This window comes from Larus michahellis, chromosome 7 (assembly GCF_964199755.1).
Source record: "Larus michahellis chromosome 7, bLarMic1.1, whole genome shotgun sequence".
In the NCBI taxonomy this organism is placed as follows: Eukaryota; Metazoa; Chordata; class Aves; order Charadriiformes; family Laridae; genus Larus; species Larus michahellis.
The window spans coordinates 39,086,972-39,110,035 of NC_133902.1; the positions used below are offsets into that span (position 1 = coordinate 39,086,972).

The following is a 23,064-nucleotide window of genomic DNA, read 5'->3' on the forward strand; positions in this document are numbered from 1 at the left end:
CTGATGTAAATCAAGAACTATTTCCTCCTTTTGCAGAAAGAAAATTGAGATAAATGGAGAAATAAAGAACAATTATCTTGACTTCTGGTCTGGAATGCCAAAGATCTGCCTCAAACCTTAATTCATAGTCTTCTGTTAAACTGATATTGTTGCGGAAGGAACGTTCGTTAACTTTTAAGGATAACAGGACCCTTTGAGGTCGGATTTGGGAATTCTCTTTGTCTATTCTTAAAGGACCTTAAAAAAGATAAAAAGAGATCTATTTGTTACATCTGAGATTTCTCCTTTTTTATAACATCTAATTTGTAAACTGTGCAGTACCACAGAAGTCCTGTTCAAGAAGATACAGTGTGCATTCCTTTTCCCATGTACATTGTAGGTGAGAGCTGTGTAGTTCAGGGAATGCAGTATCAGGTATTACTTGCCAGTTGGAGATGTTTACAAAATTGTTCTGGGATTTTTTTTGTGTTGTTTTGATACATCCTTTTTTATATATAAGGAAACAGGTTATGTTGACTTTCAGTAGCAAGGTGTTAATTATTTTCAGTAAATCTTGGAATGAGAGATTTGCTCAAATTCTTGATGTTTAAGATATGTTCTGTGTGAAAGATTTATCCTGTGCATTAAGAATGGGATGCATGTTTCTACAAAACGAAACAACCTGCACTAAAAAAAAACAACAAAAAAGCCAAAAACAGCCAGAAAGATTTCTTCTTAATGTTATATGCGAATAGTGTGTTAGATGGATATAGCTGACTGTCAAGGACATGCTGAATTTTTGAGGGATTCAGTGTCAAGTGACTTTTCATCATGGTACGCTATAGCAAAATACTGTTGCTATTCGTGAGCTTTAATAGCTTCATTGGGTAGAAATCTACAGTATATTTACCTTTTTTGAAGATTGGTATCTTCTCTGATGAGATCAAAGAGTATAAAAAACTTTTGCAACTTTTCTTTTTGAGTAGTGGTGCAGTTGGATGTGAGAAAGCATTAGTTCTTGCTTTAAAGCTCTGAAAGATCGCAGTTTGTGAGATTTACTTATAAAAGGCGGTAAAACAGACTTTGCAACTAAATATTTCTGTTCTCAAAATCTATACCTAAATTTTGCTCATTTTGTGCCAAAGCTGAATTTGGGTCCTTTTATACAAGAGAGCTGGGGTTTGAGAGTCTGAGTTCTGTACTCTATTTTAATTGTAAACCAGTTATATTTTATACTTCAGTTCCTGCTTCTGTCTCTTAATTTTAAAATACTAGCTTGTGAAACGAATTAGTATGCAATATTTATTTCTTTATTTACATAAAATGTGCACATATGTACTTTCATACATAAAAGTAACCTCTGTTTGTACATTCTAGAGATTTGAAGGCTGGCAACATTCTTCTGGGTGAAGATGGCTCTGTACAAATAGCAGGTAATGGTGGTGGTAGAGTAATGGCTAAATAAAAGAAAAAGGTAATTGCAGCTGTATTAGAGGCAACAGATAAAAGTTTTCTGTTGGCTTTTCACTGTTCCTTCTGGAGTGCTGTAGCTGCAACTTAACCGATTTCAGGCTTCTTGATTAATGATACATGATTTAGAAATTCCTCAATGTAAAAGGAGACTTTTTAATGTCCTCTTAATGTTTCCTTATATATTTGATGGAACGCAGGAAAAAATATTGATTAAACAGCTTGCTGTTAATAAACTGTTCAAGTTTATTTAATTTATTACTACAAGTGATTATGATAGTTCTTGAGAATTCAAAAATCTGTATGTACTGCCCTTCACGAGCATGCTGGCTGTAACTTAACTAGTCACTGAGATAGATGAGAGAGATCTCACCGAAAGTAATTTTTGGCATTTCTACCATTTATTTTGCAATGGGATCGATTGGATACAGTTTAGCATCTTAAATACCCTATGAATGTATCTATATGTTTCTTGAGTGGTAGTCTGTAAGAATCAAATTATTTGGTCTTTATAAGAGCTTAAGTACTGAGCAAGACCCCATATCCCATCTCTCAAGTTAGTATCAGATACCTGGAAAATAGAGCGAGCAGGTGGTGATACCCATCCCCTCTCCCAGCACACTCCTAGGCCTTTCACAATTTATAGCCCGTGACTCAGCGATGGAAGCTTTGTGTTTAGTAGCCCTCAGTAATAAAAATGGCTATAGCCAAAAGTTCTTTTTTATATAAATAGTGCTTTCAAAGTACCGTGTTAACGTATATTTTGAGGGCTTTAATATGCCAGTGTCTGAAGTCTATGAAACTGGACAGGCAAAGATTGGCTAGTAGATGAACTATTTACTAATTGGAGCTGGTTTAAGTCTTCTGTTTTGAGTTCAAGACTTTTTAAAGTAGTTAGTCAATTTTACAGACTTGAATTTTAGGAATATACTTAATTTTTATTTATTCACTTGATTATACCCTACAGTTGTCTTCACTTTGTATAGCACTTTGGGCAACTGCTGACATTCTAGGTCTATGTTGTTCAAGTATTTTTAGATCATCTCATATTGTAAAGGAGTAGATGTCCAGACAACTTAATTAAAAATAATAAAAATATCTTAAAAGTTGAAAGATAAAAATCTCATGAGCCATCTGAACTAAAGCTGTTGACTTTACATTGTTTTTTTCACACATAATGAAATTTACTCTTCTAGTAATCAGATAACGTTCAAACAACAAGTTCATTTATTACTTTCTAGTTCAGCTTCAGGGCTTGGTTTCATGACCTTTTCCTCCTTTTAGCTGTAGGCATCTTAATGAGTAAGGCTTTAATTGTGCTGCTAGGGCGTTCAGGGCATGCAGGACTGAGGAAGTTCAGTGGCTGGATAGATATGTGAATTGTGTCTTTCTGTGATGCGTTATTTCAATACTAGGTTATTTCCAATCTTCAGGCGAAAAGTGCAGCAGTGTCAAACTTGTTTCTTTGTTGGTGTGGGGCTGTTCTGTTTGGGACAGCCAAACATTGCACATTAACTGAAAGCCGATTCTGAATGTCAAAGAGACTGAAATTCATTCTTTTTACATCTTTTTGCCTTGACAAAGTAAAAATCTCCTTTCATCTTTGGAGAGCGGATAACTAATAATTTTGCTTCTTTTTATTTGCTAGAAGAACATAGATTCTTTTGGCTGCTCATTCTTCCGCATACCAAGCTTCTATAGTGAAAAGATGTATCCATAGCACACACTCCTAATATACATGACGAGTAATATTTGAAGACACAGTTATCCACTAGCATTTCTGGGTTGTAAGGGGCTCACAAAGGAAGCTCAGCCCATTGTTTCTCTGACAAAAGATTTTGTGCAGAGCATACATTCTCCAAAGAATTGGGATAGCTCTAAGGAGACCTCTGATTATGGACCTCAGAGGCTCTGCACAGAGAATCTGCTCAGTCTTGGTGGGAAAGAGGAAAATACACATCTTTTTGTTTTGTTTAAATGGGGGAGACTTATTTTTAAAGTACAAAATTCCTCTGTACAGAGCAGGAAACTCAATTTATTCACAAATACAGTGTTAAATAGTCACTGCAGTTTCTCAGCTTCAACATTCTGCTTAAAACTATTGGGACTGTAACACCTGGTGCTTTGGGCAAACAAGATGATTGGTACTTCTTCAGGCTTTCAGTCTTCTAAGCCTGAATTGCCTGGGAAAGGTCAAAATATCAAAGATATGTGAGATGGGGTAAGGAGCATATAGCACAGACCAATCCTACACAGAGGTTGGTGGTAGTGTAGAAGCTATGGGCTGTATGATGTGTCAAGAAATTACAGTTTCAATAAAATTAGTCAGAAGAAGAACATGCACTTTGAGGACTCTAAGCAGAAGATCCTGCTTTCCAGTTTGGTGTGTAGGTGTCTGTGTGAACTTACCCATTGTACCAGTGGTTCCTCAGGATGTTCACTCCTGTGGTAATCCATACCCACAGAAATGTTTGGAAAAGATCTGGTTAAAAACAGGCAGAGACTTTGTCTCAGATACTCAAGCCAGATGGAGGAGAAAGATTTATCAGGGACAATTGTTTGGCAGCCCAGGCTTTCCTTGGCTGCCCCCATTCTCACAGGAGCTTGATGCTTTATTTCTCTCCCAATCTTAACTGTAACGCTACACATGGCCTTGGCTGAGCCTTAGGCTAAGGCTGAGCCTTAGGCTGCTTAGTCTGCAGCCACTGTCAAGGTGAGAAAGTTATGGGAGAAATGTTTTTGCAGCCTGTGCCTTCCCTTAGTAGGCTCCTTGCAGCCCAGCTCCCTTGGAGACCATAGGCATTGTCTCTCTCCCAACCCTACGCTTAACACTAACTTGATGTTGGCCTTGGTTGAAGCTTGGCCAAGTGCCCAGCCCTGGCTGAGCTGAAAAAGGTGTTAGGGAATAAATGATTCGTTGGCTATGCTTATTTGTGCTTTACTAATACATTTAAATCAGGGCTCTTCATTAAATTTGTTTTTTCTTTGGTATTAGCTGTGACTTTTAGTGCCTAAAACTGCTGAGTTGTTCAGCTCTTTCCTTGTAATACATTTCCCCTTCCTCTTTACGTTAACTTGTTCTCAAGAATACTTTGTCTCCTATGTGATAGGAAGCTTGTCACTGTAGGTCATCTCTTCTTTTAAATAACCTGTGTTTGTGAAAGCTGTGCCTGGGATGGGAAATTAAAGTCTTGTTTTTATTGAGTAGCTATCAAAGCGTTCTTTCCCTCAGTAAACATACGACAGTGTTTCAGTAGTATTATAGTGAAATACTCAATTAAATACTCATCACATCTTTCTCAGTGAGGTGTTGCAACATTTCATTTTGAAGCTTGTGCAAGAAGAAATTTTACTTAGTTTTTGGTTGTGGTTTTTTTTATTGTCATCCCGCACCCGTTTATATTTCTTGTTTGTTGTCCTTTTCAAAATTAATGTTATGTTAATAGGGAAAACAGCAGTAGGGGAGCAAAGGTTAAGTCAGGATTTTAGCTGTGTATCTCTGTTCCTGAAAGGACATGTGAGCAGTTGTCCAATACAGACTATTTATCTTTGGTACTGAAAGGACATCAATTTTTTTCCATATCTATCTTTATTTATTTATTTATTTTATTTCTGCCTATTCAGCTTTTCCTTATAGGTAATAGTTCCTCTTCAGAAAACTGTCAATAATACCAGCATTGATTTTTAGGGCAGTAAAAACTCAGAAGCAGGTGTTTCTGAAGCTATTCATTCTTTTCAGAAATACAAACAAAACCTGTCTATTCTATAACGTACAAATTTTTGGGAAAAAAAAATTTTGTTTTTTTATTCATCAGGCAATCTGCAGGGAAAATTAAAGAATATTGCTTGAAGTTGGCTTCTTAATTGTCTACTGTATTTCTGTGTGTTTTAGCAATGTAGAAGAGGTCCAGAATTTGAGTCTGTGACGCTTAGTGGCTGTATAGTGGAAAGTAAGGATAAACCTACGTTTTATGGAATTGCTGATCTTTTTAAATTTTTTTTTTCCAACCTTAAAATCAGGGAACAACAGTAAAATAAAAATTGAAGTAGGTCTATGCTAAAGCACTTGATTTCAGTGTAACTGGATTGTAAATAGCACAGTCTAAAATACTCTTCACAAAGCTCCACTCAAAATGACAGTATTTCTCCGTACACTGGTAATCTGCTCTTTCTTCCATTTATCCCCTACCTCTCCCAGAACAGCTGTCACTGACATGGTGACTAGTTAACAGAACATGAAGGTTTTTTGCTATTTTGGAATTTAGAAAAAACTATTCATGTCATGGTCTACTATTAAATATATATTGTTGATCACTTTGATTATCTTTGATTTGTCAAATCTCCGTAAGTGTTTAAGTTATATATAGTATTCCCTCGTGTTTAAATTGCATTCAGATGTAGTAGCTATAGAGTAGGTAGCTCCTTATCTTTGAATAATAGCAGGGGCAAATCTTTCAAACCTTGGTTCAAAGTGCACGTTTGAAAACCTTAAGTGACAGATGTACTGGTGTCCTTTTAACCATATTGAGAAAGACACATACTAGGGGGTTAAACTTGAGGGAGTCCTAGTGCAGATCTCCCAGCTAAAACTATACTGTTTGTTCTGTAGCATTTCAAGAACAGTGTGTCATGAAGCAAAGGTAAGCTCTGCAATGGAGAGTTTCTATAAGTAGACCTTTATGAACTGACTTCATTTCTAAAGTGTAAAACTTTTGCTTTGTTATTGGTAGTTTAACAGATTTCAACCTTTTCCCCCCTTCCCAGATTTTGGCGTTAGTGCATTTTTAGCAACGGGAGGTGATGTTACTCGTAACAAAGTAAGGAAAACATTTGTTGGTACTCCATGTTGGATGGCCCCTGAAGTAATGGAGCAGGTATTCCTAGTTTTTGTTAAAAATATTTTTTTTAAAATAAATGAATATATTTAGTCTTTAACTTTTGGAACTTGAGACATCACCACCTTGTTTTTCCTTTCTGGTTCTATTCCAGGTGCGAGGTTATGACTTCAAGGCTGACATGTGGAGTTTTGGGATAACAGCCATTGAGTTAGCAACAGGAGCAGCACCTTATCACAAATATCCTCCTATGAAAGTAACGATCACTTTGTATTACTTTGTATTATTAATGCTGCTAGACAGTCAGCTCTACTTCATTTTCAGTAGCAACTAAAATATTTAAATATACATATTCTATGGAATATTTATTCTCTTTTAATTTCCATGTGTTTTTGAATTGATTTTGCTTACAGTACCTCTTTTTTGGGTTTACTGTAGGTGTTAATGCTGACACTTCAAAATGACCCGCCCACTTTAGAGACAGGTGTAGAAGACAAGGAGATGATGAAAAAGTATGGCAAATCCTTTAGAAAACTAATTTCATTATGCCTTCAAAAAGATCCTTCCAAAAGGTAGGTCATTATTGCCCTGTACAGTGGAATTATTTTTTTAAATATACAGACTGCTTAAAGTTCCAGTGTTTAAACAGCACCTTTAAACGTATGATTTGAATTTTGTAAATAGCAGCCTTTAGTCATCTTCATCTGGGGAGAAGAAAATACCTCTTAGCTGTCACTTAAGTTTTCTTCTGAGTTGTTAACCTAATTTATTTGTACTTAAATATACTGTTGAATTAAACTCTGATCAAACAAAAGTCCTCGCTCTACATCTTAATTTATCATCTGAGGCAAGATAGATTGCTGGATATTGTGTGTAAGTCTAACAAGACTGTTCAGATTGGTTGTACAGAATTGTTGGTAACCAAGCATACCAGTCTCTTGGCCTTTAAAATAAATTAAAAATAAATAATTTTATGTTGATTTTTATCATTTTGTGACATAAGCTTAGTACTGCCTTAATTTGGATATTTCCAGAGAAAATTACTTATTAAGAGGTATTTATTTTTTACTGTAAAGTTAGGGGTTCCAAGCTTGTTTAGAGTTTTCCTCATGTTTACATAGGCAATTGAGTATCATAGTATCTCTGTGTTTTGTTCTTGCTATGTTTTGTGAACGGGATAGCCAAGATGATGAAAATATCCAACATCTATTGCAAAACCATTGCTGAGGTCCCAAGTTCCCAGAATGGTTAATTTATTTACCCTTTATTCATTTTTATGCAGACCCATTTTTGTAGTTTCTTTTGCTGAAGAGTTGGAGGAGGCACGTTCTAATTAACGTTATTTCTTAAGGGTATTTAATGTATCACTTTTTGAAAGAGTTTCAGAGCTGGTATGTCTGGGGAAAAAAAACAGTTCTGAGGGAGCAATCCTGAGTGAGTACTGTGTAGGTCTTTTATGGTGTGTACTCCTCTTTGCTGATGTTACACTAGCTAAATCCAGGATATTGTTGTAGGGAGTCAAGTCGAAAAGGTGACAGCAGCAATACTAATTCTACTAATACTAATAATTAAGAAAAAAGATTACGTGGCCACATCTTTATTCTTGAATCCTTCATTTGCGTACACACACACACACACAAAATCACAGAATGGTTCAGGTTGGAAGGGACCTTAAGGATCCATCTAGTCCCTGGGCAGGGACACCTCCCACCCCTTAAAATTGGTGGTCTAAGTAGCAAGTCCTGATGCTTTAAGTTTAGCACTGTAGTTTTGCTACTTACAGACAAGAATGACATGTGCTCTTTTAGTTTCCAGTGTCGAGCAATTTTCAGGGCAGGATTAAATTGGTATGAAAACATGAGAAGTAAATAATTAAAATTCCTTCTCTCCTTGAGTACGGAATGCTGAGTTACCTGATCTGTAGTTATGACATCAGTGTTGAAACACTAGTGTTTAAACTAATTACACTAATTGATTACACTGATATTTAAACACATGCAATATCTTCATACTCAGGATTGCCTTGAATTGAACAATTAGACCAGGAAACCGGTGATTAGATCTGTGTGCCAGTTACTCAAACCAAGGAGCAAGTGTCCTTATATTGTGGGGTCATTGCTGTTTTTTGTTTTTCTCCCAAGCCAGGATTTAGTTTTGCATGGAGATACCTCCATAGTCATCGTGTCAATTGTGGGAGAAGTGCCTGCTCTCTGTGACAAATTCTAGGACTGGCATTGTGCTGGTGTTGTCTCAGACCATCATGTTTTTCTTTTGGGGATCTGTGTGTGGGTGTTTCTCTCTCCCCAGTGCCAAGGGTGCTGCTTACAGTCCTCGGCTGCAATTCACTGCCATGGTCTATGTGGAAAACAGGCCCAGAAAGCATGTCCAGACCAGTGTGTCAGGAGCATCTGGCATAATTAATAGTAGAGGAATGGGGAACACTAGTTTGGATAAAACTTTACTAAGAATCTAGCTTTTAACTGTGCATATCCCTGTTATGAGATATGATGGTACTGGATCATTGATACTTGTCTTAAGAGTTAATTTGAGATAGAACTTTATAACTTTAACACAGAAACTGTTTGGGTTTTTTTTATTTTTATTTTTTTTTTACTTTTTAAATGTTCCCCTTCGTTTTTGCTCATCCAAGGTTTATGTGTGAATTACTGCTAAGCTTTGTGGTCTCCACAGTACCACTAAGAACTCTTTTATTGTAGAGTTTGGCTCTTTGGTGGGGAAGAAAAAATAAGTGCTCTATGGAACTACTGTCTGTGTCTAAATTGGACGCTTCTTGTTGATGTCAGGAGTTGTTTCATTATTTCTAGCGGGAGTGAACTGATATATACATACACACTACTTACTACTCTTTTCTTCACTTACTCTTCAGATGTGTCCTCAGAGAAATACACTACTACAGATTTGGGGGTTTTTCTGAAACTGAATTTTTCCAAATTGAAGCTTTCCACTCTCGTATCTAGTTTGTGCTATATCCAATTTCTTGCATTAATTCAAATGGAAAGCTATAGCAGATGTTGCTTATGTTCATTTAGAAATGATGAATCTCAGAGATTTCAGCTTCCCTAAATTTAGCTGTGTCTTGTATAGTGGTGTGGGCTAATGAAAAGGATGAAAGAAACCTGGAGGATTTTATTTCATCCCAAGGGATGCTTCACTTCTCTCCAGAGTCTCCTGCAGTACCTGAGTCTGGCTTCAGCTAGATAGGCTTTTTAGATCCCTGAAGCTAGGGGAGACAAATCTTGCTGGTGGAATCACTTTGGTAGCTGTGCGATTGTGATTATCTGTTGAAAACATCAAAAATAGAAACTTGACGATGGTGGGAAGAAAGAAACTTGAACAGAACTGCAAGTAAAAGTGAAATGTCTAAGTTTTGACCTTACAACTGGTGCTTTGATTATTATTTGTCTGTTTTGTTGGAAGATGTTCCTGATTACTCTCTTTTCGGTTTATGCATCTTGTTAATAGTGTCAGTATAGTTCCTTGTGAATACCTGCTGACATCAATGAAGTAAAAGAATGCCGGCAGCAGGTATTGATGCTACTCCTTGGAAAATGTAATTATTCTTTTATTGCTGTGGAGTAAAGTTCAGTTGCATTCATAGAGTCACTTGGGGAAGAACATGATACCTGAGTTCTTTTTTTATTTGTTTGTTTGAAGGGTAAAATGCATTTGTGTGGAAAGAAAGGGGGAAAATTGGCAACCTAGAGACTGATTTTTTTTATTATTTTTTTTTTTGGTTATTTTTGCCATAGGGAGGCTTAATTTTTTCGTGTGTGGTAAGTGAGTATGTGTGAATTAATTCAGTAGCTATTATCATTCATTCCCCATTCATACAGTACTAATTCAAAGGTATTAGAGACGTACCATTTAACTAACGTCTTGTACTGTATTCGCTGAGAGGGGTCTTTGTTTTCTGTTCTAATTTATTATTGATCTTTCAGGCCCACAGCAGCAGAACTTTTAAAATGCAAATTTTTCCAGAAAGCCAAGGTAAAACGTTTAACCCTACAAGTAAATTTTGCTCTGCCTTAAAATCTACATGAAATTTCTTCTTCCCTTGTATTGATTTTTAACTTAAGAAATGTTGGTTTTGCAGAATAGAGAATACCTGATTGAAAAACTTCTCACTAGAACACCTAATATAGCACAAAGAGCAAAAAAGGTGAGTGTATTCACATCTTTTTCTTGACTGGTATGCAAGAGAAAGCATGGACCGCTCAGTTGCCTTACATTTCAGCGCTGACTGACCGAGCCATTCTCTTATGCAGTCCTTCAAAGATGGTGACTGTTGAATGAATGGTTTCTGCATCCTAGCTTTCTCCAGGAAGCCCTGGGGCATTTTGTCTTCCTTGCTGGCCTTGCCAAAATAATACCTGGTATTTGTCATCATATATGATAAGATTTTTTTTTTCCCACTCCCTTCTAGAAAGCTACAGGTGAAATGGTTGTGTAAATTATGAGAGATCTGCAAGCATATAGGTTCATAAACTGCAGAATTCATATCTTCATTGATCACCTAGAGAAAGAGTGGAGATACTATAAATGGTATTTATTGAGGACTGCCTGGTTCTTTCGATTATTTCAAATGTGATGCCCAAACGAATGGAAGTTGAGTCCAAACTCTGCAAGAGTGCTGCTGAGTTATTCAGACCAGTGGAGACTTATCCCATTGGTGATGAAGTTAAACCCGCAGCTATGGCATATGCTGGTATTTCTGTGGTGCCTGTGGCACTTTTGTAAATGAACTTACCAGGCGATGTGCAGCAGAACTGAAAAAAAAATATTCTTAACAGGTAAGTATTTCAATACTGAAGTATGAAGTAAGCCGCTGTTCGTAAGAGCTAATAAACAGGAACCAATGTAGACTTCTGCTTGTTGTGTGTGAGAAATCATGGAAATCCTTTTCTGTGGTGACTTAGCTCACCATGTCTAATCAGTATGAGGAACCTGCTCAGAGATTGCCGAGCCTCAGCAGGTGACAGGGCAGTGTGCTGAGTCCAACTTTCTAAAAGCAGGCTTTCTGGCAGGATGTTTTGAGGAGGATGCATTAAGAAAGGAACAGTTTTGGCCTTTGTTGGCACATCAGTTAGGCTTCAGTTACCTGGACTGGCACTTGTACAATTTTGTGTTATCTTTGTGAATATCAGTTTGGAATAATTCCACAACACTGCAGTGTTCTTACAGCTGGTGGCTTATGCTTGGAAGAGAGCGTCAGCAAGATCTGAATGCCTTAAGTTCCTTCTGATCTTCTTTTAGGTGGAAGTAATTTGGGAGATTAGTGGCAATGATGGGGCTTTGTGAGAGGCTGGAGTAGAAAGCTGGAATGAGAGGGCTTGTGGAAGGGCTGGCTGCTGAGCAGGTCAGAATCTGCAAGGTGCGGAGAAAGGGTAGGAGTAGTTCAGCTGTTTGGCCATCTGGTGGCAGCAATGCCCACACTAAAAATTCTCTAACCGGGATGGGGGGGGGAAATCGTAGGCGTTTGTTTTTCATATTAAATCTTGGGCCATACAGGAGTAATTTAAATATGTTCTAGTACCAGCTAGGTTTCTGATAGAGCAAGTGCCTCATGAGATTTGTCTCCCAGTTGTGTCCTCAGGTCAACTTTGGAGACTGCATATTAAGTCATACATGTATGTGTGTATACTTAGTTCTTTAAATAACTTAGCATCTGGATTTACGCAATGAATGCAGGGTAGCCTCCCAGACACCACCAGAAATAATTTCCTGAATGACTTTTTGGACAATTCTTTCTGATTTGGAAGGGGAGTGATTCTCATGAAATCAAAGCTGTACAGTGCTAGAGACAGATTAATAGATCTTTTAATTACAGCATAGATGGATAAAATATTGAGGTTTTAGCTAGTGAAAATGCTAAATTATTTATATTTTGAAAGGACACAATATTAAAATTCATATGGGATTTAAAAAGTAATTAACTTGTTACAACTTTGCATGTAGCTGCTGTTTTAAGATACCATAAAATATAAATGTATTTTAATGTTAAAACTGGGGGGTTTTATTTAAAAAAGCCTGTGTAAGTAGAGTTTGGTTGCTCAAACATTAACATGTAAAATGTCTAAGAGGTCACGCTTGGAAGATGTAACTCCTGTAATGGAAAAGAGAATATCACCAGGGCAAGAGATGGGAAGGAGCTGGTTTCCTCACTGCTTAAGTTATCTTCTGTAGCACTTGGTGTGAAATGCCCGTAACTAATGACCTGTAGCACCGCTGCTAGCACAGATGTCAGATCTGTCCTGCACTAATTTAATTTTTCTTGCATTGCCACATGTGTAATTACTTTGCCTTGTTGCCCATAACTCCAGTCTTAGTTTAGTTTAACTTCAAATTCTTTTCTCTTGACATAGTGCTCTCATGTTTTGCTTCTGCCTTTACAGCTTATACTTGGCAAATGTTTTGACTAAATATCAGTCCAGGTCTGTTTGTGAAATCCTGAGAGCAGGTACGTGTGGTCTTGTATGTGTGAGGAAAACATTTGATGCTGTAAAGGTGTGTCCTGTTTTAAAACCCAATTTGATAATTAAACACCACCTCCATTGTATGTTTAAAATACTGTTTAACATCAGAGCTGTAAACTACATCTTTGTACATATATTCCACCTGTCTCAGTGTTTCTTTATTTGTTTTCAATTCTGCTAATTTTGAAATGATGCCCTCCTTCCTAGCCCTTAGGGCTAATACTGAAACACTCCTGGAATTGACTTGCCCAGGAAGAACATGTCTTGCCTCTTCCTGTGCAGAACGTGCTTAAGTCCATACCGGTACTGATCCACAGAAGTGAGTGTTACACCACGCAGCTTCTTCCTGGTGATTCTGGGTTTCGTTAATGTGACTACTCACTTATGAGAGCATTGCTGGTGTCAAAGCGAACTGGAAAAAAGGCTGTGGTGAATGATCCGAGCTGGGTGAGGTCTGGTAAGCAGGGACATGCTCTGAGGCTGCACTTGTGTCGTTGGTAGAAATGTGGGAGCCCTGATTGCAGCCTCTGCCTTGAGAGGTGGCGTGACGGTAGAGCAGCCTGCCCTGTCCTGCTTGGATCAGGGCTGTGTACGCCCCGGTTATACAACAGCTTAGCAAGAGTTTAGAAACACTGCTTATTAACACATGTTGAAGTAGTTTTAATTTTGAATGGAATGCTAAGTCCTTTCATTTGTGATGAGAATTGCAATATTGGAATAGAGGAAATTGGAAACAGCTTCCAGTTCCACAGTCAGTTTTGAAATGTTGTCACACTAAAAAATTAATTATAACTGTTAAGTACTCTGTGTGCCCAAAGGCCCTGTGTCAATTTTGTGGTTTATAATCCTGTTTCTTTAATTTTGAAAATCTCCTGCATGACTGCCACTTTTACAAAGTGAACAGGGAAAAACATGTATCTGCATTTCATTTTATTGCTGTCTGAAGTGCTGCTAGTAAAAAAAAAAAAAAAAAAAATCTGAGAAATAATTGGGCTTGAATTCTGTTTCTGGGAAGGTGGTATTGCTCTGCGATGTTAATAGAAGCTCTTTGGAGCTCAGAGTTGTAAGTTACTGGGAAAAACCTGTGACAGCTTAAAGAGGTTTTTATTAAAACTTCAGTAGATATACCCTGCCTGATGGGCTGGAATTCTAGCTATGCGGTACAGCTAATTTAGGGAAATGATCATGTTACCCTATAGAAGAAATTAACATTCCCCTGAGTTTAATGAGGAAAATGTCATTAGATCCTAGATTTCTTGGACAGCTCTAACAGCATGGTTGCACCTCAGCAAGACACACATATGCAACGTGTCCTTCTTTCAGTAAGGCATTTAATCTGATAGATACACCTCATCAGTGATGGACTCCAGACCTTTTGAAAAGCAGAGAGCAACATTAGTTTGAGCTCAGGTTATTAACAAAAATGTATATTCATTGCTCTGATTCTTTACACTTTAAGAAATGCTTATTTCATTAATGCTGATGTATAAAGAGAAGGGACAGGTGCTATACTGGAACACTTTTTTCTGGAAAACAGGCTGAACTATATGTATTTAGCAAGAGTGTGTGTCGGGAAGGCCCCTCCATCGCAGAGGATTAATTGTTCAGTTTACCCGGAACACTGCTACAAATGAAAAAGATAGTGCAACTGTTTTTACATTGTTGGCTATTACTAGGAAAAATAGAGAAATTGGCATGCAGACCATGTTGGATTTTTTTTGTTTCTTTTCAAGAAGTTGTTGGAAGTAAAAATTGATGGAAACACTTTTTCCATAAAACATAAATTTGACAAAAATTGATGTAATCAGCAAGTAGTGCCAGTGTTAATGGATAATAGAAGTGGAAAGTGTTTTCAGGGGCAGACATGTGCAGTTGCATCAGCTTTGTTTTAACATTTCAGACAAAGGGAAAAGGTTGCTGTCAGTATTTTTGCCAGGTATACCTAAATGCAGTTGTGCCATAAGATACAAGGAACTTCATGCATTATATGGGTTTGCCCATCCTTTCTGGCATACAGTGCTTTTATCATCTGTATAAAGCTTGTGAGGTTGGACTTTGTGCTCTCAAATGGAGCTCATCTAGTACAGAAAAGACGAGCTTTAAAACAAACTATGGAATAGCTGACTCAGTTGAGTGTCTTTTGTACTTCATATGGCCATAAGCATCTCTACAATAATTTGTATTACTTGGTTTGGCAGGGTTTAAACCTCACACATGATTCATCTTAATCATTAAAAAGTAATGCTTTCCCATGTTGGATAGTGTCTTACAGTTCATGGGCTATCATGGTTCAATTTACTCATGTGTTGAATGAGTCAATGTCTCTTTTGTAATAGCATTGATCTGCTCATTAGTTAACGTGGTGTTCATGACCTGTTGACTTGTTCAAAAATGTCTAGAACATGGACTAACATGAGGTGGGTGTCTAATGAGACAACTTTTCTGATTAGACCAGTGGCTTTAAATATTTGGCATTCATCTAGCTGTTGAGACTTTCACTACTGGAGGAGGGTTTCATTACTGTGAAATGCAAGTGTACTGTATTCTTAAAGGTGCTATTGAAGAAGTCCTGGTTAAAGACTCAAGACAGGATAAAGGAAGTCCAGGTGTGCATGATGCTGGTGGTAGATCTTTTGATCAGCAAGTAAGTCTTGTAACTAACCAGAAGATGATCCTATTTTGTTGACCTGTTTTTTTAATGATGTAGTCTTCTGTTTCTTGCTGAGAATGTGCAGGAAGGTCCTGGTTTTACCTGTTTGCCTTCTGAGAAGTGAAAGCTCAAACACTTCACTTGCATAACATCCAAAACCAGATTGCTTCTCTTGGATTTGAACTGATGTCCTAAGTGGAAGGTGACTCAATTGAATTAGTTGTTATTAAATCTGTTCCCAGTCTATAGGCCAAATCAGTATTTCGTCAAGTCAGGCAGCCACCACTGGCATGCTAGGGTCAACTTAGTGTCACGAGGTTTCCCACTGTGCTGTCTTGAGCAAGGCGGTAGAAGAAGCCTTTCTGCCTGTCCTTGTTCATAAAAGTAACGATGAGTTCTGGGAGAAAGTGAAAACATATGTTACTTGTGATTTTGTACATTTTTGGGAAGTTTGTCAGGAAGGTCATGCGGGGAGGTGAATTACAAAGAGGGTTCTGTAAATGAAATAGCTATGTGAGAATTTTGCTTTTGTATGGAGAAGTGAAATCGTTAGCCTTCCTAGTTCTAAAAAAAAATAAATTGAAGGGCAGAAAAAAAAGGAGTCCAGACCCAAGAATCTGAAGAAAGTAAAAAGTAAATACTTTTTCCTGGTTAGACCTTGTCAAGCTTTTAGAAGTACAACACAAAAAAATTGCATGCCATTTGTTTTGATACTCGCCCCCCACCCCCATGCTTGAATAATTATGCAAGAATATCACCAGTAGTGATATTCTTGACATTCCTGTGGAGAACTGAAAGGGAAATACAGCTGAAGGAGGACAACTTTGAGATTGTGCTACCCACTGGTATCATGGGGGACTTAATTTAGCTGAAAGTGCTCTTGGCTCAAGAAGTTTAAATTACAGCTGGAGCTGAAAACTTCAAGGTTTTAAGCAGAACAAGCAGTTTAAGGCTAGCAGAGCAGAAAGATGGACTGAAATAGTAATATCTTGTATGCAGAGTCCAGTTTCCGTTTAGCACCGAAAAGCAGCTCCACGAGAAGATTATTCAAACCGTGCATCTGCAGGTAAAGTGACAGTGTATGAAGTGAAAGGGGAAAAAGTCATCGGGGTGACAAAGGTATGTGCATCCCGTGTGTGCTGGGTGGGAGTCCTAGACAGCAGAGGGCAGCCGCATCTAAGACACAGCGCGACGAGCAGGGTTCAGTCCTTCCTGAGCTGTAAAGTCAGGCAGGCTGGGACAGAACTGCTCAGGAGGGCTCTGGGTCTGTGATTTCAAGTGCTATAGCCTGGTTGAATGCATGCTGCTGCTTGAGATTTAACTAAAATAAAAACACTGGGGTTCTGTAAAATTTGATTTTTTTATAAAAATTGCAAATTTGCATTTACAAATGCAAATTTTCATTTTGATTGCCTTAATATTTTTTTTAACGTCTTGAATAAGCTTAGGTCTCTCCAAAATCTGTGTGGAATGCAGAATGTATATTACAGTTATTTCTCTTATGTGCATAAATAAATGGAAACCTTGTAGAAAATAGAAAAGGGGAAGAAATCAGAATTTCACCTTGCAGTGGTATTTTCAAGCCTTTGAGCTTGAAAGCAGGTGAAAATTATAGTAAATTCTTCTTTGAATTCTCTAATAGTTGACTATTTTCCTAAGTATTCTTTAATGTGATCGTATTGCTGGCATCTTATAGTAAGTCTTCTACTACTGAGTAATGAAAGCTCTGCATGAAGCTGTATTTGTCTTCTTTCTTTTTCCCTCTGGTCATTTTAAGCAAGTAAACAGGCTGGATGATAGAATATAGCTATGAATATATATTTTAATTCCAACAGAGGTTCAGTTTAACTTCTTGAAGAAAATGATTGTGAGATAAAACATGATTTATGAAAGCTTGACCCCAAAGTAAATGAAATATTTTTGGCCGTTATTCTAACACAAAATTTTAAACGGGATAACTATTTCTCTCAGTGTTGCCATGTTTTGCAGACACTATTTGCATTTGACTTGGAGTTGAAGAATTCAGTTGAAATTGGCTTGTAGTTGAAGGATTTGCTGTTCCTTTATCTTTCTAGTGAGATAACAGATACATATGCAAGAATATCCTCTGCTCTTGCTTTTACTGACTCAGGACATACCACCTGAAGTGCTAGTGACACCTCATGTCCTCCCACAGTAAGGTCACCTTGGAATACTGAAATTCAGACCCTTCAGACTGGGACGTTAGGCCATGGGAGATGTGTACATCAGATAACGTGTTTCCTTCCTAGGAGTGTCCATGTGTTCTTTGGTCAAAAAGTTCTGTTTTACGTAGGGAATATACATACCAGAAATGTCTAAAGATATTTTTCAGGAACTGCAAAGCTTTAAATCATTTGTGTCCTTTCAGTCAGCAGTTTGGACAAAATCTAATCATCAATTTGGACAAAACCTAAGCATGGTTGTACAATGTAGAGAAGCAATAACAATTAATTTGACGTGGAGTATGAATGGTAACTTTTGTAAACTTTCAAGGTTCAGGACCAGCCTTACCTGTGCTTTTCTGCATATGTGAATTTTTTCCCCCAGGAAAGTTTCTGTGGCGTGTGGTTGTGGGCAGTGAAGTAGAAAACTTGGACCTCTTCATACCACGAAAGGTGTAATGCAACAAACCTCCACAGTTCTTGTAAAGGGAAGGGTCTTATATTGTCCTTAGTGATGGCTTGCACATCTCAATTTTTATACTGAGTTGAGAGTTTAAGATTAGTGTCTGCTCCTGAAAGGCCAGCTGTAGTTATCCGAGAATTAGTTTCGGTGCCAAATTAAATTCTTGCGCTCAAAGCAGTGTCTTAGGCCTGCCTGCACTTAAAAAAACCAAACCACCCAACACCAACCAACCAACCAAAAAAAAGCCATCCCCCTGCCCTGTTCCTGCATATGAACATGAAACACTTAGAAGTTTGGTCTGTCTCCTTTTCTAAGAAGGAGATAAACAAAGATAGACTAAGAGGAAGGTTTTTCCCTTATTATATTTGCAGTATGCAGAGAGGCTCAAGAGGAGGGGATGCTAACACCAAATTACTGTGATGTCATAACACATTTTGAGCCCTGCAAAACAGAAATGCCAGGGTGTTATTATAGAAAGGTAGTGGTATGTCCCATTAATAATTATAGTCTGCATAAGTCAGGGTGAGAAAAAATAAGGTTCCCAGTTGCATAAAGCACATTCAGGTTTGCAGAATTTTTGTGGTTGCCTTGGAATAAAAAAGAGACTTTACATTATAATGAAGTCAGGGGAATTTAAGAAGAGTGAAGAGATTGGGATTTTCACATGAGCTGAGACTGGACTGGATGGGGACTCTTGAGGAAATGCCTCAACTCTTGAACAAAGGGTGATGTGTACATGTGGGCATTCATGCTCTGTCATGGACCTCAGGTTTTGTTTTTGTTTGGTTTTGGTTTGTTGTTTTTTTTCCAAAAATGTGATTACAGTGTAGGCGTTCTTATGCAAAAATATGATGTTCTCTTGCATGGAAATATATTGCAGCAAGTGACTTCTCCGTGGTCTGCCTTTTACGACAAGTGCTAAGCTGTGATTAAATGTGTAACTGTTTTGAGCAAAATGCTTGTGCCATGATTGGATAAATGTGATGATATGCTAATTTCCCTCATTGCATTGAAATGCAAATAAATGCATAGGTTTCTAGATTGAAATTTGCTTTTGTGTTTTAGGAGACATTCAGGAAAGGTTTGCAAGAGGGCTAAAGGTAAAAATTATAAAATCCGATTGCTCTACAGGCTTAAGATGTGTATGGAAGGAGCTGGTCTGTGTTGTTTGGATTTTTTTTGAGAGAAAAATACACAGAGCAAAATGTGCTAAGACCGAAACTGTGTTCAGTAGTGTCCTGTTTCTCATCATTGTTCTTCCTATAAAATAACTGGCGTGGAACTGGTGTGGAAACTGGCATTGTAAATACTTCCCATGAAGTTATGTGACACATGAAGCTCTTGGGACTTCTGATTTAAAAACAACAACAACAAAATCAAACAAAAACCAACCAAACAAAAAAACCACACACACACAAAAAAACCACGGGGCAGGGTGTGCAGGGTTGGGGATGCAAAAAACCTAGCCTTATCAATTACCAAGTAATATTGGCACTTTAAAGAGTAATTCGGCATTTCTGGGATCTGTGTAATGGGGGAGTCCTTTCTCTATAAGAACCGTTACCACAGTCTCAGGGAAAGGTGAAGACATACAGCATCTGTTGAGTGGTCTTTCTCCTTTCTGCCTGAAAGTCAAATCTGGGCTCTTACTAGGACAGACTGCAGAAAATGAAAAAGACAAGGTGTTTAAATAACCACCTTGTCATTCCTGCTGTCTGGGGCACCTGGGATTGTGCATATCTTGAGTACTGTACTAGCAGATGTAGCTGAAGGGCATCGGGTAAAATAAAAGACGATTTTATCTGCAGAAAAAGCTAAGCTACTTGATTTGTTGGACTGCAGTATTTCCAGAAGGATGTGTGGATTGTTTTTTTTGTTTGTTTCTTTGTTTTAAAAAAAAAGGAAAAAAGATGTGGAAAAATATGGATTGCCTTCTGTAGATATGCAAGTGCAAAAAATGGAGACCAGCACTGCCTGTTCTCTAGTTAGAAATGAATAGGTAGCAGTGTCAGGGTTCCACAAAGACTTTTGCAGATGTGTTTTAAGCGGGGGGGGTCTACACACTTGCCTCTCCCTAGGAATTCAGGAACAAATTACATTTGGGCTCTAAGTAACCTATATAAGGAGGGCAGCAAGGCACCTTCCATGTTACTGAAATGTTTAATGCTTATTAATGCCACAAATGCATCGTATTTACCATACTTTCAAGTCGCCATACTCTTATGTGGAGCAGAGTTTAAAATGTTTTACATCTATCCAGGACTCCCTCCCAAATATTAAGTTGCCAGAGTCTTTAATAGAAATAGCTTAAATAATTGAGATGGGGGGAAAAATCAAGATGACCAGTTCAGTCATCTTCCTGCAGAATGAGGAAAAAGACAACGGATGCGTAATACTACTCTTACCGAAAGAATGGATTTTTAATGTGGTCTAGATCATGTGCTGTACCATGTATGAATTGCAGTAATGTTTTATATGTGTATGCATTGTTATTCCACAATGTATCCTTTTAATGGTTTTTTAAAAATTAGACAGTGAAATAAAATACTAAATCTGTAAGCAGGCCCAGTTCTTTGCTGTTTTCAGTAGTTGTGAATAAGGAAGTAGAAAGATCTTAACATCCTGAAAATGTTCATTCCCTTCCTTGTCACCCTACAAAAATAAACTTGTAAAGAGATTGCAGAAGCAAAAGAATCAGTGATGAATAATAGATTCTTCTTTCCCCAGTCTCTAACATCTACGTATAACAAGCACATCAGTGCCTAGAAGACAACAGTTTATGTTTTGCTTCCTTATGCTGTAGCCTGCTTTTCATCAAGCTTTGGGAAATGTGGGCAGCTTGTGCATTCTGATGCTGGAGTTCTCTCTCTGTCAGGCTGGTTTGGGCTAAACTTCAGTGGATGGGATTTACAGTTGCCCTCTTCATCTGGTTAAGCAGACATTCTCCTGGAAAGCTGGTGCATGCTCTTTTTGGCTGGGAATGTTAACTTACCTGTATCATACTTTAAAAGGGTGAGGACAAGTAGTTCTGTCAGCAGTTTAATTTATTCTTAAATCTTTGTGACTCTGCTGTATACTGGAACAAGCTTTAACCAGCAACAACATATACAACAATAATAATAATACGATGCTTAATATTTTAGTGGTAGTCATGTTGTTTTCACTCGCTAAACTGTCCGAGCATTCTCTGTTGCAGCTGATATTCATAATATCTTTCTTCCACAGCTGTGGTAATGTTGTCAGTGGCTTGTTAAGTTTTTCCTCCTACAGACTGCTTTTGGTTGTAGATTACAATGTTCTGAGCTGCTTTTGTGTTGGGTGCAGTTTAAATGCCAGTCATTCAAAATATTTTTTTATTCCCTGTGTGCTCTTCTGATTTATGTGAAATATGTTTTCGATTATGTGCTAATTTGTCTTTGTAAGGCTGAAGGCTTTCATTGTTTTCTTTATTAGCTAGAGTTATGATTCAGTTTAGGTCCTATTTTGGAAGGAGCATTTAGGTTTTTAAAACAATAAAACCCAAATTAGAATTGAGCGTGTTTTAACTTGTTTCCCTTTCCCTCTGAAATATTTACTGAGAGAGATACAATCCTAGCATAAAGAACTATCAGTGCTATGTATTTTGACTAGAGCTGATGGAGAAATGGCATTTGTATAGCTACTGCGTGCAATGTAAAAGAAATTCCTCCTTATTTTTGTAGAGATACAAGAAGTTTCTTTCACTTCCATGCTCTGTTTTGGATTTGCCTTGTGGCCTTGGATGAATCACTTCATTTGTCCACTTCTTTATTTCCTTCTGTAAAATGGGAGGCCTGTGGCAGGGTATCAGGAGAAATATGTAGAGTATTTTCAGCTGCTGTAATGCTGTAATCATTGGGGTGAAATGCAAGCATGCTGCCTTCGATACCAGTCTTCTAGTTGTATAACCAGTAGTGAAATTACAAATATTTGCAATATTCCAAATACAATCCCTGTTGTATATTCTTGCTAGGAACAGTGTTAAGACTGTTGTTCTTACCTTCCATTTGCCTTTTCTTCCCTGTTCATCCAGCACTTCAGATATTAATTTTTGACAACCCTTCTTACACTAGCTTGTAAGGAAACTAATTTGGTTGGAACAAATCAATCTGAAGCAAACTGGATCTGAACAAGAACATGGAATTAAAACTAGCTATAGCACCAAGTGCTAATGTCATTTGAGAATGGGCATCTGTTCTCGTGTTGCTGAACTTTGCTGCCAACTTCAACACTGACAAAAGAGAGATTGACAAGTTGGACTGAAGTCCACTGAGAAATTTAGGCTTGCATATGGAGGTCTGCAGAGATGTCTTCTCTCCAGCAGGTTGAATCATGAATTTGCAATCAATATGTCATTATGATGCAAGCCATGGATGTAATTGCCAAATAATGTTTACAGTCCTAAAAAATCCCTCCACAGAAAGAAAAGGGGGACATAGAAAAAAGACACTTTAACTGTCTATACATAAACAACAGGAGTTTGAGATAGCATGAATCAGGAAGGATATAGTGCATTCTTTGAAGGACAGCGCATATGAGGGAAATGCTATACTTGATTGTGAAATAAAATCAGAAGAAAAGAGAGGTTTATGTGTTCTCTCAAGGGTAAAGTGTCATTGAATCTCATCAAACGTTGATAAACAGGGCACGAAGTCTGGGCTTGCTTTGTTTCTTGAACACGGTATGGCATCCTTTGAGAGCTATGCAGTAGTCATTCCTGAGTTATGTCTTCAAGTTTCTGAGATAAGCATGGTTTGAACTTCCTTCCTTCTTGTCTTCAGGTAATTCTTTTCCCTCACAGAGTAATACTACACGTTGAGATGAATGGTCTGCCTTGCATACGCTTGGCGTTGTTCATTCACGTTAGTTTCCTTTAGCACTTTATTTTGAGGCTAGAAAAACTCTTAATGTCCATATTTGGAAAGTGTATCTTCAACATACATTTCGAAAAACACTTTTGTTGAGCAGAGCT

The 23,064-nt window shown here is 37.7% G+C and overlaps 1 protein-coding gene across 3 annotated transcripts in view; it reads left to right on the plus strand.

Annotated features, from left to right (window-relative positions):
- Nucleotides 1-23,064, plus strand: part of STK39 (serine/threonine kinase 39) — a 102,548-nt gene that overhangs the window by 30,946 nt on the left and 48,538 nt on the right. For all 3 annotated transcript variants that reach the window (XM_074594035.1, XM_074594036.1, XM_074594034.1), the window contains exons 5-10: nt 1,357-1,412; nt 6,214-6,323; nt 6,439-6,540; nt 6,723-6,856; nt 10,244-10,292; nt 10,399-10,464. In XM_074594035.1, the coding sequence (XP_074450136.1) occupies nt 1,357-1,412; nt 6,214-6,323; nt 6,439-6,540; nt 6,723-6,856; nt 10,244-10,292; nt 10,399-10,464 (517 nt within the window). The remainder of the gene's footprint in view (nt 1-1,356; nt 1,413-6,213; nt 6,324-6,438; nt 6,541-6,722; nt 6,857-10,243; nt 10,293-10,398; nt 10,465-23,064) is intronic.